At 52.6% G+C, this 19,278-nt stretch overlaps 6 protein-coding genes across 6 annotated transcripts; 4 read left to right on the top strand and 2 right to left on the bottom strand.

The window, feature by feature from the left end:
* Positions 1-493: 493 nt before the first annotated feature.
* Positions 494-5,248, top strand: BO94DRAFT_620700 (putative chromatin remodeling complex subunit (Chd3); the record flags this gene model as incomplete). Its single annotated transcript, XM_025616949.1, has 3 exons — positions 494-790; positions 859-4,423; positions 4,483-5,248. 3 exons carry the CDS (start codon positions 494-496, stop codon positions 5,031-5,033), a joined length of 4,413 nt encoding a protein of 1,470 aa, XP_025471987.1. The 3' UTR covers positions 5,034-5,248.
* Positions 5,249-6,542: 1,294 nt separating this feature from the next.
* On the top strand, positions 6,543-8,407 carry BO94DRAFT_620699 (uncharacterized protein; the record flags this gene model as incomplete). Its single annotated transcript, XM_025616948.1, has 3 exons — positions 6,543-7,137; positions 7,211-7,298; positions 7,344-8,407. Exons 1-3 carry the CDS (start codon positions 6,685-6,687, stop codon positions 8,405-8,407), a joined length of 1,605 nt encoding a protein of 534 aa, XP_025471986.1. The 5' UTR covers positions 6,543-6,684.
* Positions 8,408-9,078: 671 nt separating this feature from the next.
* On the bottom strand, positions 9,079-10,699 carry BO94DRAFT_531142 (mitochondrial 37S ribosomal protein mS35). Its single transcript, XM_025610834.1, has 2 exons — positions 10,108-10,699; positions 9,079-10,028 (listed from the first exon to the last, which is right to left on the bottom strand). Exons 1-2 carry the CDS (start codon positions 10,664-10,666, stop codon positions 9,439-9,441), a joined length of 1,149 nt encoding a protein of 382 aa, XP_025471985.1. The 5' UTR covers positions 10,667-10,699; the 3' UTR covers positions 9,079-9,438.
* A 153-nt stretch (positions 10,700-10,852) lies between these two features.
* Positions 10,853-12,035, top strand: alg13 (N-acetylglucosaminyldiphosphodolichol N-acetylglucosaminyltransferase catalytic subunit ALG13). The gene is made up of 3 exons (XM_025608938.1): positions 10,853-11,329; positions 11,399-11,537; positions 11,594-12,035. The coding sequence occupies exons 1-3, from the start codon at positions 11,008-11,010 to the stop codon at positions 11,730-11,732; spliced, it is 600 nt and encodes a 199-aa protein (XP_025471984.1). The 5' UTR covers positions 10,853-11,007; the 3' UTR covers positions 11,733-12,035.
* Positions 12,036-12,305: 270 nt separating this feature from the next.
* BO94DRAFT_221756 (actin-related protein ArpA) lies at positions 12,306-13,787 on the top strand. Its single transcript, XM_025606226.1, has 3 exons — positions 12,306-13,153; positions 13,208-13,522; positions 13,586-13,787. Exons 1-3 carry the CDS (start codon positions 12,386-12,388, stop codon positions 13,646-13,648), a joined length of 1,146 nt encoding a protein of 381 aa, XP_025471983.1. The 5' UTR covers positions 12,306-12,385; the 3' UTR covers positions 13,649-13,787.
* A 1,879-nt stretch (positions 13,788-15,666) lies between these two features.
* Positions 15,667-16,143, bottom strand: BO94DRAFT_456447 (DUF3602 domain-containing protein; the record flags this gene model as incomplete). Its single annotated transcript, XM_025607702.1, has 1 exon — positions 15,667-16,143. One exon carries the CDS (start codon positions 16,141-16,143, stop codon positions 15,667-15,669), a length of 477 nt encoding a protein of 158 aa, XP_025471982.1.
* Between the last annotated feature and the right edge of the window lie 3,135 nt (positions 16,144-19,278).

The raw sequence follows: 19,278 nt of genomic DNA, 5'->3' as shown, positions 1-19,278 counted from the left end.
ACTCCTTTATTTAGACCACCACGGCCTAAAGCCCCTGCCACCGAGATTCAAAGGGATACTTGAAGGGGGCGTGAGGGAATTACAATGAAGCTTATGGATGAAGACGCCAAACCCCTTCCATGAGCCAATCATACTCGTCTTATCGGCCTTAAAACCTCACCGCCCGGAGCGGCCGATAAGATAAACGTATCATTGTTGTTCCGCTCTGGATTTCGCGTTTGTCGGAGAAACGCGTCCGGCTGGAAGGACCTCAATATCACCCTGTTGGGAATTCGGGGGTGCAATCATGCTTCCGCGTATATCGCTTTTATGAGGCGCGTCCCTTCCAATCTTTTGCTCTAATCAAACACATCCTCGGTCTTGTTGTCTTCTGGTTTCATCTGTACTACCATCTGTGTGCTATCGCATTGTTCGGGCGGCCTTCTGTGCGCCAATCTATACTTTTTTTTCATCTTAATCTTCATACCGCTATATTTGTCCGACTCAAAGGATCATGGAAACTGGTCAGGCTGTGTCCGGAGAGGGCGAAAGGTCTCACTCGGACAACGAAAATGATTTGGTCATGGAACTTTTCGCCAAGTTCAATAATCCCACCAGTCGCCCAGAACAACCCGAACAACCTAAACCCGAGCCACTGGTGGTTGAAATACCAGGAGTCACAGCAAGCCATCTCTCTGAATATGAGTTTCTACCCGGCCATTTCGATGTCCGCTATGTCATTAGCGAAACATCTGAGGCAGATGCTGGGCTGAGCTATCAAGTGAGGCTTCAGAGTGGCGAGACAGAACTGGTGGGGGTTTCTTTGCGTTCACTGACTCTTATTTGGCCCTCACCTTGCTGACTCTATTCTCTCTCCAGATGTCCTTCGCGCATCTTCAGTCTCTCCAGAACGGACCCGAAGCTCTTTCTAATTTCCTTAACTACGGACCGGATCACTACGTCTCCTCTCGATCCCTCTCGGGTAGCTCTTCAGGAGAGCAATCCTCCTCTGATTCATATGCTCCCAATATGAGGCGTTCCCAACGGGCTACACGTGGTCGCCGATCTGGTTTTACGGCATTCTTTGAGGGCATTAGCAGTGATGACGATAAGCGTCGCAGGAGAAAGAGGGGGACGCCTTCAAGCGAGGATATAATTGCTTCAGCGGGGGCTACCTCTAAAGGACGTCGGGTACTACGACGCCGCACAAATAATATGCGCACGATCATGTCGGAGTCTGATGAGGAAAGCGACTATAGTGCACCTAAGGGCACACGATTTTCCACTAGGACAAGGAAGGCTGTGAGAAGAAATCTGCGCGAAAGAAACGAGGATGACATCTCTGAGAACGAGGATACTCCTAGGATGCAGAAGTTTTTTGGAGCCAAGGAAGTCTTTCGCAAGATCCCAGAGCATGACTCATTTCGCCAACGTCACCGGAATGCGTGCGAAGTCTGTCATATCATTGGAGACGATTATGCAAAAGGGCCTCTGGTGTTTTGCCAAGGGTGCACGAGTGCTTATCACCAAGCATGTTTAGGTCCACGGTCTGCGCGAGAACATCTCGTTACCAAAGTAGGAGAAGAGCTCTTTCTTCTGCAATGTCGGCGCTGTCTGGGGGTTTCGCACACAAAGGACCCATCCAGTCCGCACCAAGGCCGCTGCTCTATTTGCAATATCAAGGGAAATATGTCCAAGCCAATCAAAGAACGTCTAACACCCAAACAAGAACAACAGCTCCGGCAACAAAATGGAGGCAAAGATCCTATCACGCCTTATGATATGTCACGCGTTAATGATGTGGACAATGTATTTTTCCGCTGCACTACATGCCACAGAGCCTTTCACTTCGATCACCTGTCCGAAATCACGCATATGACCTGGCAGTGTCAGTGTTGTTCGTCGGCACCTGGAGAGGTCGGTGCGATAGTCGCATGGCGCCCAGTTGACCCTAAATCGGATGCTGCCAAGGAGGCAGATAAGGAATACCTCATTAAGTGGAAAAACAAATCGTACAACCATACCACCTGGATGCCGGGCAGCTGGGTTTGGGGGTTTGTGAACCATCATATGCGCCGGGCCTTTTTGAGGTCTGATAAAAGCCTCGAACCGCGTATGACCACCGAGGAAGCGATCCCGGATGACTTCTTGCTGGTGGATATTGTCTTCGATGTCAGGTTTTCTGGCACATCACCCGATACTGGTAATAAGCGGACCTTCGAAGCAGATGCTGCGCGGGTGGATGATGTGGCCGAGATGTATGTTAAATTCAAAGGTTTACCATATGAGGATGTCGCCTGGGATACGCCCCCTGATCGCAGCAACCCTGAAAGGTGGGAAAGCTTCAAAGCTGCGTTTGAAGACTGGGTCAAACGGGAATATACCCACATACCAAACCAAGAGAATCTAAGAAGACGTATTGCCCACGTCAGGAAGCAGAATTTTAGCTCCAATGTTGTCAAAAAGGGCCAGCCCGAAACGATGAGTGGTGGGGAGATTATGGATTATCAGAAGGATGGAGTGGATTGGCTCTATTACATGTGGTTCAAACAGCAGAACGCCATATTGGCTGATGAAATGGGTCTTGGCAAGACCATCCAGGTCATTGGCTTTTTTGCGACTCTTATCCAATACCATAAATGCTGGCCCTTCCTTGTCGTGGTACCGAACTCCACGTGCCCGAACTGGCGCAAGGAGATCAAGTCATGGGTTCCCTCAATGCGGGTAGTCACATACTATGGATCTGCACTCTCCCGGAAGCTTGCTCAGGATTATGAGATGTTTGCTGATGATGACCCTAACCTTCGGTGTCACGTCGTGGTGGCTTCTTATGAAACGTTGGTTGATGATGCATCCCGGAAAGTGCTGTCGAAAGTTCCCTGGGCTGGTCTTATCGTGGACGAGGGACAACGGCTGAAGAACGACAAGAGCCAACTCTATGATGCCTTGTCACGGATCAAGTTCCCTTTTAAGATTCTATTGACCGGCACGCCTCTTCAGAATAATATAAGAGAGCTGTTTAATCTCCTGCAATTCTGTGATCCATCCAAAAAGGCAGATGATCTAGAAAACGAGTATGGAAATCTCTCCCAGGAGAACATCTTGGAGTTGCATGAAATGATCCGCCCGTTTTTCCTGAGACGGACCAAAGCTCAGGTTCTCACATTCCTCCCTCCAGTTGCTCAGATCATCGTCCCCGTTTCGATGTCTGTGGTGCAGAAGAAGCTCTACAAATCGATACTGGCCAAGAATCCGCAACTGATCAAAGCCATCTTCCAGCGGAAAAAAGGCAAGCAAACATTGAAACAAACAGAAAAGCATAATCTGAACAATATTCTAATGCAATTGCGAAAATGCCTGTGCCATCCTTTTGTTTACAGCAGGGCCATCGAAGAGAAAACGGCCAACACGGCTGCATCGCACCGGCATTTGGTGGATGCAGCTGGTAAGTTTCAGCTTCTAGAGCTAATGCTACCAAAACTCAAAGTACGCGGTCACAGGGTTTTGATCTTTAGCCAATTCCTTGAGAATCTGGACATTGTTGAAGACTTTCTGGAAGGTCTTGGGTTGATGTATCTTCGCCTTGATGGGCGAATGACATCGCTCGAGAAGCAGAAAACAATTGAAGCATACAACGCGCAAGACTCGCCGTACTTTGCGTTTCTCCTGTCCACTCGATCGGGTGGCGTGGGGATCAATCTAGCTACCGCAGATACAGTCATTATCATGGACCCGGATTTCAATCCACACCAGGACATGCAGGCATTGTCCCGTGCTCATCGTATCGGACAAAAGAACAAGGTCCTTGTCTTTCAACTCATGACCCGAGGGAGTGCCGAGGAGAAAATCATGCAGATTGGCAAAAAGAAGATGGTCCTGGACCATGTTTTGATCGATCGAATGATTTCAGAGGAAGACGACGGGCGGGACCTCGAGACTATTCTACGGCACGGGGCCCAGGCCTTGTTTGACGACGATGACTCTGGCGATGTGCGCTATGATTCCGAATCGGTTGATAAGCTTCTTGACCGCAGTCAAGCCGAGCAGGCTAGAACATCTGATGAGAACAGCCACGAGTCTCAGTTCAGTTTTGCTCGAGTTTGGGCTAATGACAACCAGAACCTTGAGGATCAACTGCAGAATGTAGAGGAAGAGCCTGCCCCGAGTGCAGACGTTTGGGAAAAGATCCTACGAGAGCGAGAACAGGCAGCCGCCGAGGAAGCCCGACGAAAAGCCGAAACCCTTGGTCGGGGAAAGCGCAAACGGACGGCTGTGGACTATGCCAATGATGCACTAATGGAGTTATCGCCTGTCAAAGACCGCTCTGATGCTCAGGCGGAGAGCGACGTGGAGTTCAGAGCAGATGAGGCAGCGGTTTCGGAGTCTGATTCCGCGCCCGATCTAGACCCCGAAGAGATGGAACAGGTGGCCAAGAGGTCTAAAGGTGAGTGCCCTTGCATGTCTGAGAGAGGTCCTCCGATGAGAGGCTGACAATAGCCATAGTACGTCATTTCCACCGCGTGCCCCCGCAGAGCTTGCCCCCGCCGATGGATGGCAGTGTAGAGGCCAGTCCCTATCAAGGGCCACCCTGCATCGCATGCAACCAGGTCCACCCGGTCGGACATTGTCGCCTGAAAATGGCCGGGGTCGAGCACTGTCCGTTGTGTGGGCTCGCCCACTATGGATATTCGCGGACATGCCCCCATTTGCGATCGGAGGCTCAAATCCACCTAATGCTCCAGGCGCTGAAGCAGAGCAAGGAGGACCCCGAAACCGTGCAACTGGCTAAGAGATACTTGGGTGGCATCCGTAGTGATCTTGCACAGCGTAAGAGACGGCTGGCCACTAAGGCTGCATCAAGTCTCACAAATCATGGCGCCCCCACTAGTGCCGTTGCGACGGACTCGCCGGTGGTCGATCTCACAACGGATGATGGCCCGCAGCCGGCTTTTCAACAACCACCACAACAAGAACCACAACAACCCCCATTGTCGGTGCCCCTCAATCCCCCGCGACCCCTTCAGCCTCCTCCTTTTGAGAACCGGCCAGTCTAGCCACGGGCTCTAAACTGTTTCCGGAATAAGGTATTTGGATTGGCGCTACAGGTCACGGGTCCACGGCGGAAGTATCAGGTACTCATAGGCTACGAGATGTACATAAACTTATTAGACTTCAGGGGAAACCGCCAGAAGTGGAAGGATCCCCTCGAAATTCCAGGCGAGGAAGGCGCTAGTCACATGGCCGTCTTTCTGGTTGGTTTGGCCTTTTTTTTGTTTATCTATGTTTGTAACCTTCTATCTTTTTTTTCTCTCTTCTCTCTCTTGCCGTTGCGTTGCATTTGCATGCCCTCCGCCAGGCAACGATACCTTCATAGTCCATCCTACCACCGGCCGAAATCTCTAGAGACAGACACTGAGAGTCCGGGCCGTCTTTCTTCTGGGGAAAGGAGTGCAGTGGCTAGCTCACCGACGTGCCAAAGCTGCCAGCTTTGCTTCCCACCCGACAGCGCGACAGCCTCAGTGCAACGTCCTCATCACCGCTGGTAGGGTCATGGGGGGGCCACACCATCTCTCCTGGGACTAATCGCGGATTTCTTGGTGGGAGGCCGTTTGCTGCTGATTTGCTGGACGGGTGAACCTTGTGTCACCCCAACACCAACGGCCAGTATAGCCGTTTCTCCCGCCACGTTTTTATCGTCCGTCAGGGCTTGGATTCAAGGGCAATCGAGAGAATTGTTCCAAGACATAGGAACTGCAGATCGCACCCGAAGCTTCTGACGGCTCTCTGCAAGCAGACCAACCGCCCCCCAATATCATCGGTCTTGTGATCCCAGAGAGAAGGGGGTTCCGCTGCGGACAGGGACAGGGAAGTGGCAGAAAAGAAATTGCAGTGATGGCTGCTGGCAAATCCTTCAAACTTGGAAAAAAAAATGCGTCACTGCGCCCCAACCACGCTGATGGGAGAAGGGGAAAAAAACAAAATAAAGATAGAGGCAGCCCGTGTGCCCGAGAAGGGAGGCCTGCAGCCATCCGGGCAAGACGGTTGTACTGACCAACATCATCGGACAAACACTCACGGCATTGAGCCAGGACTGGGTCCGGTCTCTTTGGTCTGATGAAGGGGGGCTCTCTTCTTGACGCCCATCTGGGATGTCTGTTGTGCAGCCCTTTTTCTTCCCTTTTGGATGGCAGGCCACCGTTCTAGCGGCTCTCTCCTCTGTCTTGCAAGGAAAGTCTCCGAGGGCATCTCTGAGCCACCGATTTTAGCATCCCACCATGCTCGTCATTCTCTTCCTGCTGGCCACAGCCATTGTAGAAGCTAGACCCGTATTGTTTGAGCCTTGACCCGCGGTCTCGCCCGGCGCCCACCTGGCCTCGCAGAAACAAAGTTCTTGTGTCATGCGCAAACCCCTGCTGCCAGCGTGAGTGAATGTCAACACTATCTTTCTTGCCCATGCACGCCGGCAATTCACCACCCCTCTGAAACCCACGACTTGCTGGGTTTCTGCCATCTTACTTGAACATTCTTCTTTGTCTTCTTCGCCCTCCTCCTGCCCTCTCCCATCTTCCTTTCTCGCCTCTTGCCTTCTTCCCTGGTGGCATCTCTCTACATTCGTTTCACTTCACACTATTATCATTTCCGAACTCCCTCCCCCCAGCTCCCAGATCCCTGACCACCTTACCTGGTATCCCTGTTTCTTTTAGAATGTCGTCCCCTATCAAACCCCAGCATTTCTGCACCCGGCCGGATGGCGTTTCTACTCCGCTCATCGCGGTCGATGAGCTCCCTACACAGATTTCGATCCGCGGGGTCCCTCGGACTCTGCAGCCCGACCAAACCCGGGGGATGACGAGCCTTGGAACGGTGGCCCCTAGGAGATCTCGTACTTATGTGGTCGACTGTTCTGGTTACGCTCCGCGTTCCAGCCGCCCCCCTCAGGATTCCGATCAGCAGGCCATGGTTGTCCGGCTCCTCAGGGACGAAAGCCTCCCTGATTCATTGCGTCTGGCCATGGCCACTTTGCACCAACATGGCCTCCTACATGGCCTGCTTGACACGGACTCTTCGTGGGTGGGTTCGAGCGGTGGTGCTGGTGGTAATGGTGCTGGTGGCAATGGTGCTAATGGTGGTAATGGTGGTAATGGTGGTTCCAAGCAGGTATGTGTTACTCAATATGTAACCTTGCAAGGACTCTACGATAAGGAACTGAGCATGGCTGACCCTACCCCAGGGCCCTCAGATCAACCCCAAGAAGATCTTTTGTTCGTACTGGATCCGGCATGGAGAGTGCGATTACATCCAGCAAGGCAAGTCGACGGGTGCGTGTGGCGGGCTGGAGGATGGGATCACTAACGGCACGATAGGTTGCATTTATCGCCACATCATGCCCCTAGATCTGCAGACGTTGGATATGCTTGGCCTGCGCGATATTCCTCGGTGGTATCGCGAAAAATATAATATTCCGAGCCTGCTTTTGAACGGGCATCATCAACGATCCCTTCCCGACGTCGCAAACCTCTCCCCGATGGACAGCGCCGCGTTCCCCGAACTCCAGTATCCGACACGGCCGCAGATCGAGGGGGTGCCAGATATTCCTGAAATCCAAACCGAGATCAAGCAAGATGCAGCTGGCCCCTCTCTTCCCATGCCGCAGTCGTCGCTGGCGCTGCCTGGTCCTTCCCGGCCTGCTTACGAGTCGAGGAAGGCTCCCGGCTCTCAGAAGCACGGAGCGAAGCATCCTTCTGGCTCGAAAAGGCTTGATCTCATGTCACCTTTCGACAACACAGTCTCGGGCTTCCCTAATTATTCGACCGTGGGCTCTACATCCGGGAACATGTACGCCCTGGGTTATCCACGTTCCCAAGAGGCCGCTGCGTTCGCGGCGAACCCAAGCGGGCAGGGGAACGAATTCTTTAGAAACATTCAATCCTTGATGCCTGGTACTATGGCTGGAAACTCGGCATCTCCAATGGCTGGCCCCGCGCTCAGCGGTCTACCCCCTCAAGGCCGCTCCAGAAGGGCCCAGAGGTCTCGCCGTTTATATGAAGCACGCTCCAATGCTGCTAGCCCTAAACTCGGCAATACGGACGCCTTTGGTAGCTTCAATAGGAATCAAGGCCCAGCACTCTCGACCGTCCCGGCTCCAGTTCCCATGGCTTCACTCGCGTCTCGTCTTACCAGTCCGATCATCGGACCCCTTGTCGGTAACACGTCCGAGCCTCCTACTCGCGAATGCTCTCCTCGAATCGAGCCCGGCTCTCTTTCCACGAAATCCAGCCCCGATTTCCTGCGCACTCAAGTGAACCCAAGGGGACGAAGACCGAGTTTTGGTGCCATCGGTGCCATGAGGGGTCGTCGCCAGCAGTCGTCCAACGGCTCCTCCCCCAAAGACAACTCGTTCATGTCGGACTCGAAATTCCGTGATTAAGGACTAGCCCTACGAGAAGGGTGTCCATGACATCTACTGCGGCCCGAACAGACTTTGAGTACATACGAGACTATTGCGATTTTGATGACTTGTTACGATATGATACACAGCATGGCGATGAATTAAATATATCGATCAAACTACCGACACGACCTTATGAGTCCGGCGGGTGGGCGTTCTGGACATCATCAAGTCAAGAACTTGACCTCCAGTTCAATCCCTTTTCCAGTCCATACTCAGATTCTCTCCTCGCCCACTTCCTTCTCAATTCCTTTTCTTTCCATCTATGTGTTTCTTTCCCAGAGCTCCCATGTTGGATGAACATCGTGAAATTGCTTCTTTCCCTTTCCTTCTTCCTTCCGTCTTTCTTGTTTCTAGGGCTAACAATGCTATGACTAGTGGCCCAGTATGATTACATACATCATACACCCCTTGGTGAAAACAAAACATTAAAGAAAACATCTATTCAATGCTGACAACGCCGGTCTGGTGGGGAAAACAAGTTGTTAATATTGCCTTCTTCTTCTGTTCTTTATGCTTCTTCGTTGTAATTACTCGTTCGTTCTCTTTCCGAAGTTGCTACTTCGCTTTTCTATCTATGGATCTATGGTCTTTTTATTTAAAACTGTCTTTCTTGTATGGGGTATATTTATAGCAAATTGCTGCTGTGTTTATAATCTATCTTTCTTTTCTTTTTCTCACATGGGGAAGTAGTAAATCAGAAAATCATGACAGAATGTGAAATCAATCCTTGGCGACTATGTTGCTCCCTTGTCTCGTTGAGTATATGGGTGGTCGGTGTACTGTAGATATTGGACATACGATCAGGGAAGAACTAGGTAAGTGTCAAGATCATGATGAATGTGATATAATACATTGAGACATAATAAACGTCTAAGACAACCTTGCGAATATGCGCCGCCCTGTTTTGTTTGAGCTTACACGGGATCAAGAAAATACAGTAAACCCTCGAAACAGACACATCAGTTATGGACATACCCATTTCTCTCCCAGAGATCATGTGGTTCATTTCAACGGAGCTTCCTCTTCTGGGCCTTTGCGCCCAGTTTCACGGCGACCTTCTCCCGCTCTTCCGTGGCCTTTGCCTTCAAGGGAGGGTTCAGAGACGGCAGCGTCCGCGCCGCATGCAGAACGACCTTGTTCCCGTCCACAAACGCCTGCCGTTCAGCCAGTCTCTCTATACGTCTGGCTTCCAGCTGCTTTTTGCGCTGTGGCGTCATGGCCCACGACTCGGGGAAGCGGCGCGTGACCTTTGGCTTGTGGTGACGCACGTCGAGAGGGATGTCCGTGAACGCATCACCCTCCTTGGCCTCCTTGATCAATGCCTTAATGGTGTCACCCAGGTAGCGCTTGTTTTGCGCGCGGAGGGCGAACTTCTCGCAGGACATGCGCACGATATCGGTCTGGGGGTTGTAGCGGACACCCACGAGTTTGAGGAAGGTCTGGCGCTGGGCTTCGGTGAGGTACTTGGGAGTCAAGTCCTTGGAGGACAGCTCGACGACGACCTTGGGTTCGGCAGGATGCTGCTCACCCATGTATGTTGTGTAACGGAAGCGGAGGATGTGAGATTCGTGGGGAAGGGTGAAGGGTTGGGCGAGCTCTAAGGGACGAAAGAAGAGAAGACGATCAGCAAGGCCGCATTATCAGTTGACCAGAAGACAGATAGGATAGATGCATACGGCTCAGGAAGGGCATATCCCATGCGGCGATTCGAGTGTATTCTCGAATGTCGCGATGTTCTTCAAGTTGTGCGTACGCCATGCTAGTCATTTCGTCATCGTTGAAATCCTCATCGCCGTCTTCGACGATACAGAATTCATCCGTTTCATCTTCCGCCCAAAGTCCACCATTCTTTAGACGCCGTTTGTTGAACGAAAGGGGGTTGCTCTTGTCAATGTCCATGGCTTCGCGATCGAGCTCCGAAAACATGGCCGCCCGTTTCTGCGGGTCGTTGTATTCTGCGACAAGAAGGCGGTTCTCTTCGTCGAATTCCTGTCGCTCCTCCGGAGACAACATGTCATAACGTGCCCGCTCTTCACTAGACAATAGATCGGGCGAGTATTCAGCCACCGGGGGCAGGTCCTCCGGGCGAGGGTCCCTCGGAGGGTCAGGGATGGTCGGGTCTTCGGGCATGAAGGAGAGGGGAGTGGCGGAAAATTGGCGGACTGGGGTGATGAGGGGCCCTCTCCGGGCCAGGAAGGAGGCCGAGCGGCCCAAGGACCGAGCGAGGAAGGCCATTGGGGAGGGGCAGTCTGGGGAATTGGGATGGAATGGGATGCGCTGTGGATGAAGTCCGGCGGATGTTTTTCATTTCCCCCAACAGCCGCGTGCCACTAAACTGCTTCGGGAAGGGCCGCCCTGACCGCCGGCGATGGCTTCCTCGGGCGGCTTTCCTTCCTTCCACTCGCTCCGTGCCTCCCCTCCCCTCCCTTCCCCCCCTCCCTTCTCTCCACACCTCCCAACAATGTTGATCATCGAGTCGGTAGTATCGTCCAGGTCCCGACTCACGCTGCTATGATCCCTTCACCACTCACTGTCAACAAGCCCTAAACCACCCCCTCACCCACCCCGGATTCACAATGGGAGCTGCTGTAAAGGTATGCTTCATCACCGTCGGTGCTACGGCTTCTTTCCACCTTCTTCTACACTCCATCCTAGAGGATGACTTCCTGCTGGCACTGCGGCGACTGGAATTCACGCACTTGCTCATCCAGTATGGCAAGGATGGCCAATCTCTCTGGGACGCCTTCCAAAGCAGATGTCCGCCCGCCAGTGAGGGTCGACATGGACTGGAAATTGATGGCTTTGATTTCAACCAAGCCGGGCTGGACGCAGAGATGCGCCTGACTCGGGCCAGTCCCCCCGAGGGCCGGACTGGGGGGTTGATTATCAGTCATGCAGGTAATTCAACCATCTTAATGGATTCGTTCTCCTTCATCGACTCAAATGGCTGACATAGTCGTCGTCCAGGATCGGGAAGTATCCTTGGGGCCCTGCGACTGGGCGTGCCTCTTGTTGTTGTCCCCAACCCGACTTTGAAAGATAATCACCAGGAAGAACTGGCACAGGAACTCCAGAAGCAGGGATACGTAGTCGCGAGCGACTATCGGTAAGCTGTTCTCCGGCCCCAAGTGTCTGACGGCCCAAATTTACTGACTTTCTCAGGGACATGGCGAGCGCATTAGACCGTGCAGAGGGACTGCGAACCCGGATGCTGACTTGGCCGCCTGTGTGTGGAGTAAGCCAGAGGCGCCAACAAACGCTGGGGGACGTGATGTCTGACGAGCTAGGCTTCTTAGATTGAAGTCGCATTCGAGACTCTGTTGATCTCAGGGGTGAAGTCGCGTGAAGCGGCGCATTGACGGCGGTTGACCTGCAACTTGTCTATGCTCAATTCTTCACTATGGTGTGAGACCAGAAGCTTCGAGAGCATCGAGATCGTCTAGGATTTGAGATCCCCGGGGCCGAGGACCCTGAACCCGACCATATAATAGTGGAAGGAACGGTCATACGACCTGCTAGTGATTATAACAGCGCATGGAACGGTGAAGCGCCTACTATTAGACTTACCTACTACAACAATGCACCCATTAATTTAAGGCTCGTCAAGAGATAGCTATATCTGTAGACGTAGTACATAGCAGATAGCAGATAGCAGAGGCGGTGCTCCGGCGGTGGTCTGTGCTTGGGTCCCATCGAAGTCGCCCGGCCCAAAAACATACGCGCAGACCAACCCGCTGCGTTGCTTCTCCGTTCTGGCTTTCTCGGCTTCTCGACTGGACAGATTAGCAACTGAGCTTGAGAACTCTTCGGAGAAAGCTTTGCGATCTTGTTCGACGTCAACGTCACCCACCAGCAACCGACCAGGCCGCGGGGCCTTCTCCGTCCCTTCGCCCTTGACAACAAAACACCCGCTCCTTCGATCTCTCCTCCCCGACACCAACATTCTCCCACGCAATGGCAGAGGCCACCCTTCACAACGCCCCCATCGTCATCGACAATGGCAGCGGGACCATCCGCGCTGGCTTTGCCGGTGAGGAGATCCCATCCTGCTACTTCCCCTCGTTCGTGGGACGGCCCAAACATCCGCGGGTGATGGCCGGTGGTCTCGAAGGCGACGTCTTCATCGGACAGCGAGCTCAGGAATTGCGCGGCTTGCTCAAAATCCGCTATCCTCTAGAACATGGCATCGTAACGGACTGGGATGATATGGAGAAGATCTGGCACTACGTGTACGAGAACGAGCTTAAAACGCTGCCGGAAGAACACCCCGTGCTCCTCACCGAACCGCCGCTCAATCCGCGCAAGAACCGCGACGCTGCCGCCCAGATCATGTTTGAAACCTTTAACGTGCCCGCGCTGTACACTTCCATTCAGGCCGTGCTGTCGCTGTACGCGTCCGGTCGGACAACGGGTGTGGTCCTTGATTCAGGGGATGGAGTCTCCCATGCAGTGCCAGTGTTTGAGGGTTTCGCAATCCCCAACAGTATACGGCGGATCGATGTGGCAGGAAGGGACGTGACAGAGCAGCTTCAATTGTTGTTGCGGAAGAATGGGCATGTGCTTCATACCAGTGCGGAGAAGGAGGTCGTCCGCATGATCAAGGAGAAGGTGTGCTACGTTTCGTTGGATCCGAAGCGGGAGGAGAAGGACTGGATGAACAGTTATCACAAGTCAGAGACGAAGTCGGTGGATTACGCGTTGCCGGATGGACACAAGATCAAGGTATGTCTGTTTCTTTACTAGCTGGCTCGAGTGGCCCTAATGGCGACATCACAGATCGGACAAGAACGCTACCGTGCCCCGGAGATTCTCTTCGACCCGGAACTCATTGGCTTGGAGTACCCCGGTGTGCATCAGATCGTGCAGGATGCCATTACCCGGACGGATCTCGATCTGCGGAAGTCACTTTACCTGAACATCGTCCTGTCTGGTGGGTCAACGCTGTGCAAGAACTTCCCAGACCGATTGATGCGCGAGATCAAGCGCCTGGCCGTTGAGGACATGAAGATCCGGATCTCTGCCCCTGCGGAACGGAAGTACACGACCTGGATCGGAGGAGGTATCCTTGCTGGATTGAGCACGTTCCGGAAGGTAAGTTCCCCAGTCATCCCTGCCCGAGATACGAATCGCCCTCTCAACTGACGCACCAAATAGATGTGGGTAAGCGCAGACGAATGGCACGAAGACCCCGAGATCATCCACCGGAAATTCGCCTAGACATGCTGCATCCCACGACGAAACCAAATATCAGGGACATGCGCGATGGACGTATACACTCCCGCACCTGCGAATCTCTCAGGACCATGACAGGACACGTTTCCGCAAGACTCACGCACGCTACTAGAAAAGAGGTCAATGGCGATCCTGACAGCTGTCAGGGTTCCATACAGACCCCGCAGCTTTTAATAGATACCCCTCTTTCCTGTTCGCCTCGATTCAAGCTGCAATACCCATCTAACCACCTACGCGACTTTACACCCACTACAACATCATCTTCAAGTCATTGAAAGAGACCTCGGTGGCGAGCCTCTGTCTATGTATTTGCACACATCACCGATGAGCCCAGCCTCCCAGCTCACCCACCTTCTGCTACTTCTACGTTCCTCCGGACCATTTCCATAGCCACATCGACCCCGATTCTCTCTGAATCCAGGCCCCATCTCTCCAGGGACGACAAGAGACATGACAACCTCCATTTCCCTGCATTTGCTTTTTCTCCTTCCTTTTTCTTTCCCGCTGACCTTGTGTGACCCTCGGAAGTTTTGTGTAAATATTGGATGCATAGATGAAAATATACGAGTCCCTACTTACCCACGTTCCCCTTACATAGAATATCCCCAAATCCACTCAGTTACAGTGGAGAGAGACAAAAAGTCCGCGAAACCGAAGATCAGCTGACTAAGACCCAACAGTCACAGTCACAGTAACCTGGCCAGTGACCATTAAAAAGTCAAGTGCCAGACACATGGCAGTGCAAATGTCCATCCCTACCTACCTGGGTAGGTGGTTTGTTACCTGGGCCCGGGCTCGTCCATCAATCAACCCGAGTAAACAAACCACTCCCTCCTATCTATCTTACACAGTATTTAGCTACTTCCCCTCAAAGCGCGTTACTTATCTACTACATAGATACCTATCCATCTACCTCCCAGGAACCCCTTTCCCTAGGCGCGTTGTTCATCTCCTTCTTCCTTATTTAACTATCCTACCTCTCGAAATAATGACACGGTTGTTGTTTTGGTTGTTTACACGTCCCTTACATACATACGTACGTACCCGATATAAACAAAACTTAGAGAATAATCGGGACGTGTACGTGTTCGGCCTAGATACCTACTACCTATTTAAAAGTGAATATTGTTGTAAGTAAATTGTGTAGGTGGAGGGAGGTTCGTGAGCTGTCTGGATTGTGTTTGTTTTATTTTAGATGATACCTGCCACCCACCCTCTTACATGTTTCCTGGGGGTGAGTGAGTGAGTGAGTCATGTCATTGGGGTGTATTATGATGTCAAGTCACGACATTGGGTCGTCATGCGGTGCAGGGATGAAGTGCTGTATTTTTACAGGGTCACGTCGGGCTTTGGTGGTGAGGTAACAGTTTTGGATTGTTTATTGTTTACTGACGTGTTTGTGGAACACGGGGATTACAGTGGCAATGGAACGCTATGTTTGTGGGGTTTGTGGTGTTTTGGGGTTGATTTCACAGATAACTAGTAGCATACAGGAGAAATCGTGGCTCTATAGCCAACAACACAAAAAAAGCTGCTATGGTGGTGAAAGCAAGGATATGCAGAGATCCCATGCGGTGGAAAAAGACAAGATCCACTGGTTGTCCCAGAGAATCACAAAGGAACTAGCAGACAGGTCCATGTCAACGCCATGCTAATGTCCACGTGTAAAGACGAGACCATGGCTAAAGGGGTATCATGTTGAAAGAATTTGATGTGGAGGTTGAAGATTGGTAGAAGAGAAAGAAAATGAGGAGAGAGTGGGCGGAGAAGTAGCACCACAAATCAAGTCAGAAGTGGTTGAGTTTCGAGAGGATGAGGATGATTAAAGCCGTATTTAGATGAGATAGTAGGGACAATCCTCGTATGTCGAATTGGTTGAAAGAAAGAAGAAATCAAGAACTTTTTTTGGTGGTCGTGAGTCGTGAGTCATGATCTGCTAAGCGCAACGCTTGGAGGCAGGCAGCAATGGACACAATAGGTTGAAGAGAATCCCCTAGTCACACCTATGCCATGCCCCTGAGCTTGCCCCAGCCCTTCTCGATGCTGCGGAGAGCCCGTTCCCGAGTGGAACCGGAGCTGCTCGAGGTGCCATTGCTGCTGGCAGAGAACTTGCGGCTGAGGCTGCTGGAGGAGTCGTCGCTGAAGACCATGTTGCCGGCTCCACCACGGCCGACATGGTAGACGGGGGCGGCGCGGCGAATATCACGCTCAAGCTCCTCGTCAAAGCTGAAGATGGCGCGCTCGGTGCTGCTGTGGACGTTGCCAGCGCCACCACGGCCGGACTTGAAGGTGCTGGGGACATTGGAGTCCAGACGCGTCAGCGAGGCAGGACCGGTGGCCGTTCGAGAGTCGGTGGTCTTGGTGCCTCTCAGGTTGATGACATTGCCGGCACCTCCACGAGCCGTGTGCAGAGCTGGACGGGTGGTGTGGGGGACCGACGGGTGCGGTTCAACGACACGGTAATTCATTGATGCTGGCATGGTGGAAGGATGTGATGGGTGGTAGTTGTTGTTGTTGTGATTGTGGAGTGCAAGTAGTTGCGATGCGGGAAGTATATAAATCACAGTCTAAGCCGAATGACTCAAAGCACGGAAGCCCAATCCGGTAAGCGAAAATGGCGTAATGGACATGTAGACGCAACAGGGTCAATTGATGACGAGCTTGACAGGAAAGAGGGACCAAAGGTCAAGGCAGAGCCTGTAAAGTAGTAGTGGTGGTAGTGGTGGCGGTAGTAGTAGAAGTAGTAGGCAGATAGGCAGGCAAGTAGTAGAGAGCAATGAGGAACAAAAAAAAGTAGTCTTGCGTGACTATTAAAAGGAGCAGACTAGAAAATTTCCTCCTTTTGACTATTCATTTTTTTTAAAATTGTGAATGACTCCTCAAACTGCGCGATGCTGATGGAATCCACATCTATAGCCTGGAACCAGACCTCGCAGCGGGGAAGGAGTTATATAGTTGGACAGTTACCGGGGGAAGAGTCAGGTCGGCCCCCTTTGTGACGGCAGCCAGCCTCATGATTGCACCATGCCCTTTTGCGTGGTTTCCTTTTCCAGGCACCGCGCCAGGGTCACACCCTTGGCCCGGTGGAGCTGCCCAGCTGCTCCATCCCAATCGTGAATTCTGGGCTTTTATGCGCGCGCTACTCCATCATCACCGCTGCTTTCAGCCCTGCAAATTTTCTCTCTTCTTAGGGCGGCGGCGGGAACGTGCCGCTTTCACAGCCAGTCATTGCCCGCCTGCCTCCGATCCGGTATTCTGATTGGCTGTTCAGGGCGCCACCGCCCCTGCCCAGTGTGGCTGCTTTTGTGAATTTCTGTGCGATCATCTGACGAGCACGCGCCAGTCCAAGGCGTGGCGAAACGTAACAGAAATTGGCGCCGGAGCCAATCAGCAGCGACGGATGAGCCCGAGGGCTGGCTCTGGTGGTTTCCTGGGGGTAATGGAAACTGCTGAGGCGGTCACGCGTCATCGGCCAACACATTGCGTGAGGAGCTTTTGCTTTGACGATCCTGTCGGTCCCTCTTTCACCATCAATAGTAACACCTGGAGGGGCCATGGCATGCTGCATCAGGCGCATTTCCTTGGTCTTGGATGGAGTCCCAGACACCTACTAGGTACTACTAAACTACTATTAGCAATTGGAGGTTTACTACTAGTATCTAGTAGGCAGCAGCCAGCCAGACGAACACGTTCACCACAAGTAGTTCGTTGTTCACACCTCGATAATATCCAAGGCGAGCCTCGTGGCTTCTTCACTGTCAACCGGTCAACCGGATGGGCATGGAACATTATGCCATACTGCCAGGTTATTACTACTATTATTATTCCCCGCAGCAGTAGCTGAAATCGGAAGCAGCGTCGTTGCATCATGATTCGCGGTGCATTCTGAATTGGAAACGCCATGTCCTCGCTGGCTAAACTCTGATCCCCGGCAGTACCGAAGGGGCCCTTGAATGATGGCGAATGCATTGCCCAGTCAAGGCCCGGTTCATAATTCCCGGCTAATCAGGCACGCTGGCCGGCGTCTACGTGCAAAGTAGTAAGTAGGTACCAGGCAAAGAGCCCGATGCTACAGGCCCAACAGAGGCAGGAAAGTCTACCATGTACAGGAGATGATGGCATTGTGCATGAACGATTGAACGTCAACCGTCAAGACTGCAGGAGGGGCCAGTATGGACTCGATGGAGAACGGGAAGTCCCTCAGGTGAGACTAGAGTGACTAAGACTTTGCCGGCCTGCCGGTCGAGACCATTTTTAGTGCAGAGATTTTTCATGATGGAGACGGCTAGCGGAGATCATCAAACGACAGCCCCTCACCGCATTCCCCATCCTCAACTTCCTTGTTGGGCCCCATTTCCACCTCGTGTCGGCTGAGTCCTGAGGGCTGAGGGCTGAGGGCTGGCAGGATGGAGTCCTTCCTCGTAATGCTCACCAAAGTTCCATGAATTTGCAGAGCACTGGATTTTGAGGCCTCCCTCCCTCGTCGTCATGGGATTATGGATGACCCAAATGGAAAAATGAGGGAGTGCCTGAGGATCCCCACCACCCCCTCCACCACGCTAAACCCAAGCAGGACAGCTTCCCCAGACGCCCAAAATCTGGAACCATCGAGAGGGGGAAAATGCCGCCCGGAAATAATGCCTCATCTGCCTCAGGACTCAGGAGTGAGGAGTCAGAATCAGACACTCCCACGCCAATCTTTCTATAACGCTCATCATTATTATTAACCCACCCCCACCGAGTGAAACTAATATTAGTCAAATGAACTGGATACTAAGGACCAACTACTGAGGGGCTAGTGAGGCACTGCCGGACTGCAATTCCATTCCAGCATCTCCAGGGGGTCAGGGGTCAACCCCTGACTGGTCACTTCAGCCGAGCCGGTTGGACCGGCAAATGGCCGCCATTCCCGCCATCCCTGTCAACCGATGGACATTGGAAACGTCCCGAGGCTGGTGTCGAAGTCTCGCAGAAGGATTAGAGAGTAGAGACGTGTCGACTGTCGAGGACACGTCGTGGCTTCCCCGGATTTTCGCCCCGGAGCATACTAGTTGCCATGCAGGTTTCATCACCCATCACTCCCGGCTGACTGCCACACACGGGTCATGACGCACCCCAATTTTCCGAGCTGGACATTCCCCCTTCCTTCGGGCACATTCACTCCCCTCACTGACCTCGGAAGTTGTTGCCTGGAGGTTGCGGAAGCTTCCATGCCCCGCGAAACTCAGCGCCTGATGAGGTGCTCGTGTGCGTCTGTTCCAACCACGCTTAATGTTGTGACACTGTTCCTCGTATTTCCGGCATTCCTGGCTTGCCATTAGTAAAGGGATCAACAACAAGGCCACAGTCGTCCACGGGACCAGCGTATATTGCAGTCATTTTATCGAAATCCAGGATTCTCAATGTCCCTTGTTTCCGGCCTCTCAGCAGGTAGCTGCTAGTTACTACGCTACGAACCACTCCGCTCATAGTTGAGATCATGACCAAGGGCTGCTGAACGGCCTTTGACTGCCTATACGATGGTCAGACCTCCTAGCAACACGTTCGTCCTTGCGTCGTTCCTTCAACAACTTGTTGGGTGTCAAACTCACTACCGGTTTAAACCTGTCCCTCCA

The sequence above is a fragment of the Aspergillus sclerotioniger genome, assembly GCF_003184525.1.
Source record: "Aspergillus sclerotioniger CBS 115572 chromosome Unknown BO94scaffold_3, whole genome shotgun sequence".
Taxonomy (NCBI): domain Eukaryota; kingdom Fungi; phylum Ascomycota; class Eurotiomycetes; order Eurotiales; family Aspergillaceae; genus Aspergillus; species Aspergillus sclerotioniger.
Note: the sequence above shows the minus strand (reverse complement) of the source record. Positions and strands in the feature narration are given on the sequence as shown.

Excerpts from the sequence above, each read along its gene's own strand:
- BO94DRAFT_531142 (XM_025610834.1), bottom strand. The coding sequence starts at position 10,666 with ATGGCCTTCCTCGCTCGGTCCTTGGGCCGCTCGGCCTCCTTCCTGGCC. Across the intron at positions 10,029-10,107 it reads GGATATGCCCTTCCTGAGCC|AGCTCGCCCAACCCTTCACC; the intron begins GTATGCATCTAT and ends TTCGTCCCTTAG.
- BO94DRAFT_221756 (XM_025606226.1), top strand. The coding sequence starts at position 12,386 with ATGGCAGAGGCCACCCTTCACAACGCCCCCATCGTCATCGACAATGGC. Across the intron at positions 13,154-13,207 it reads CGGATGGACACAAGATCAAG|ATCGGACAAGAACGCTACCG; the intron begins GTATGTCTGTTT and ends GCGACATCACAG. Across the intron at positions 13,523-13,585 it reads GATTGAGCACGTTCCGGAAG|ATGTGGGTAAGCGCAGACGA; the intron begins GTAAGTTCCCCA and ends CGCACCAAATAG.
- alg13 (XM_025608938.1), top strand. The coding sequence starts at position 11,008 with ATGGGAGCTGCTGTAAAGGTATGCTTCATCACCGTCGGTGCTACGGCT. Across the intron at positions 11,330-11,398 it reads GTTGATTATCAGTCATGCAG|GATCGGGAAGTATCCTTGGG; the intron begins GTAATTCAACCA and ends GTCGTCGTCCAG. Across the intron at positions 11,538-11,593 it reads GTAGTCGCGAGCGACTATCG|GGACATGGCGAGCGCATTAG; the intron begins GTAAGCTGTTCT and ends TGACTTTCTCAG.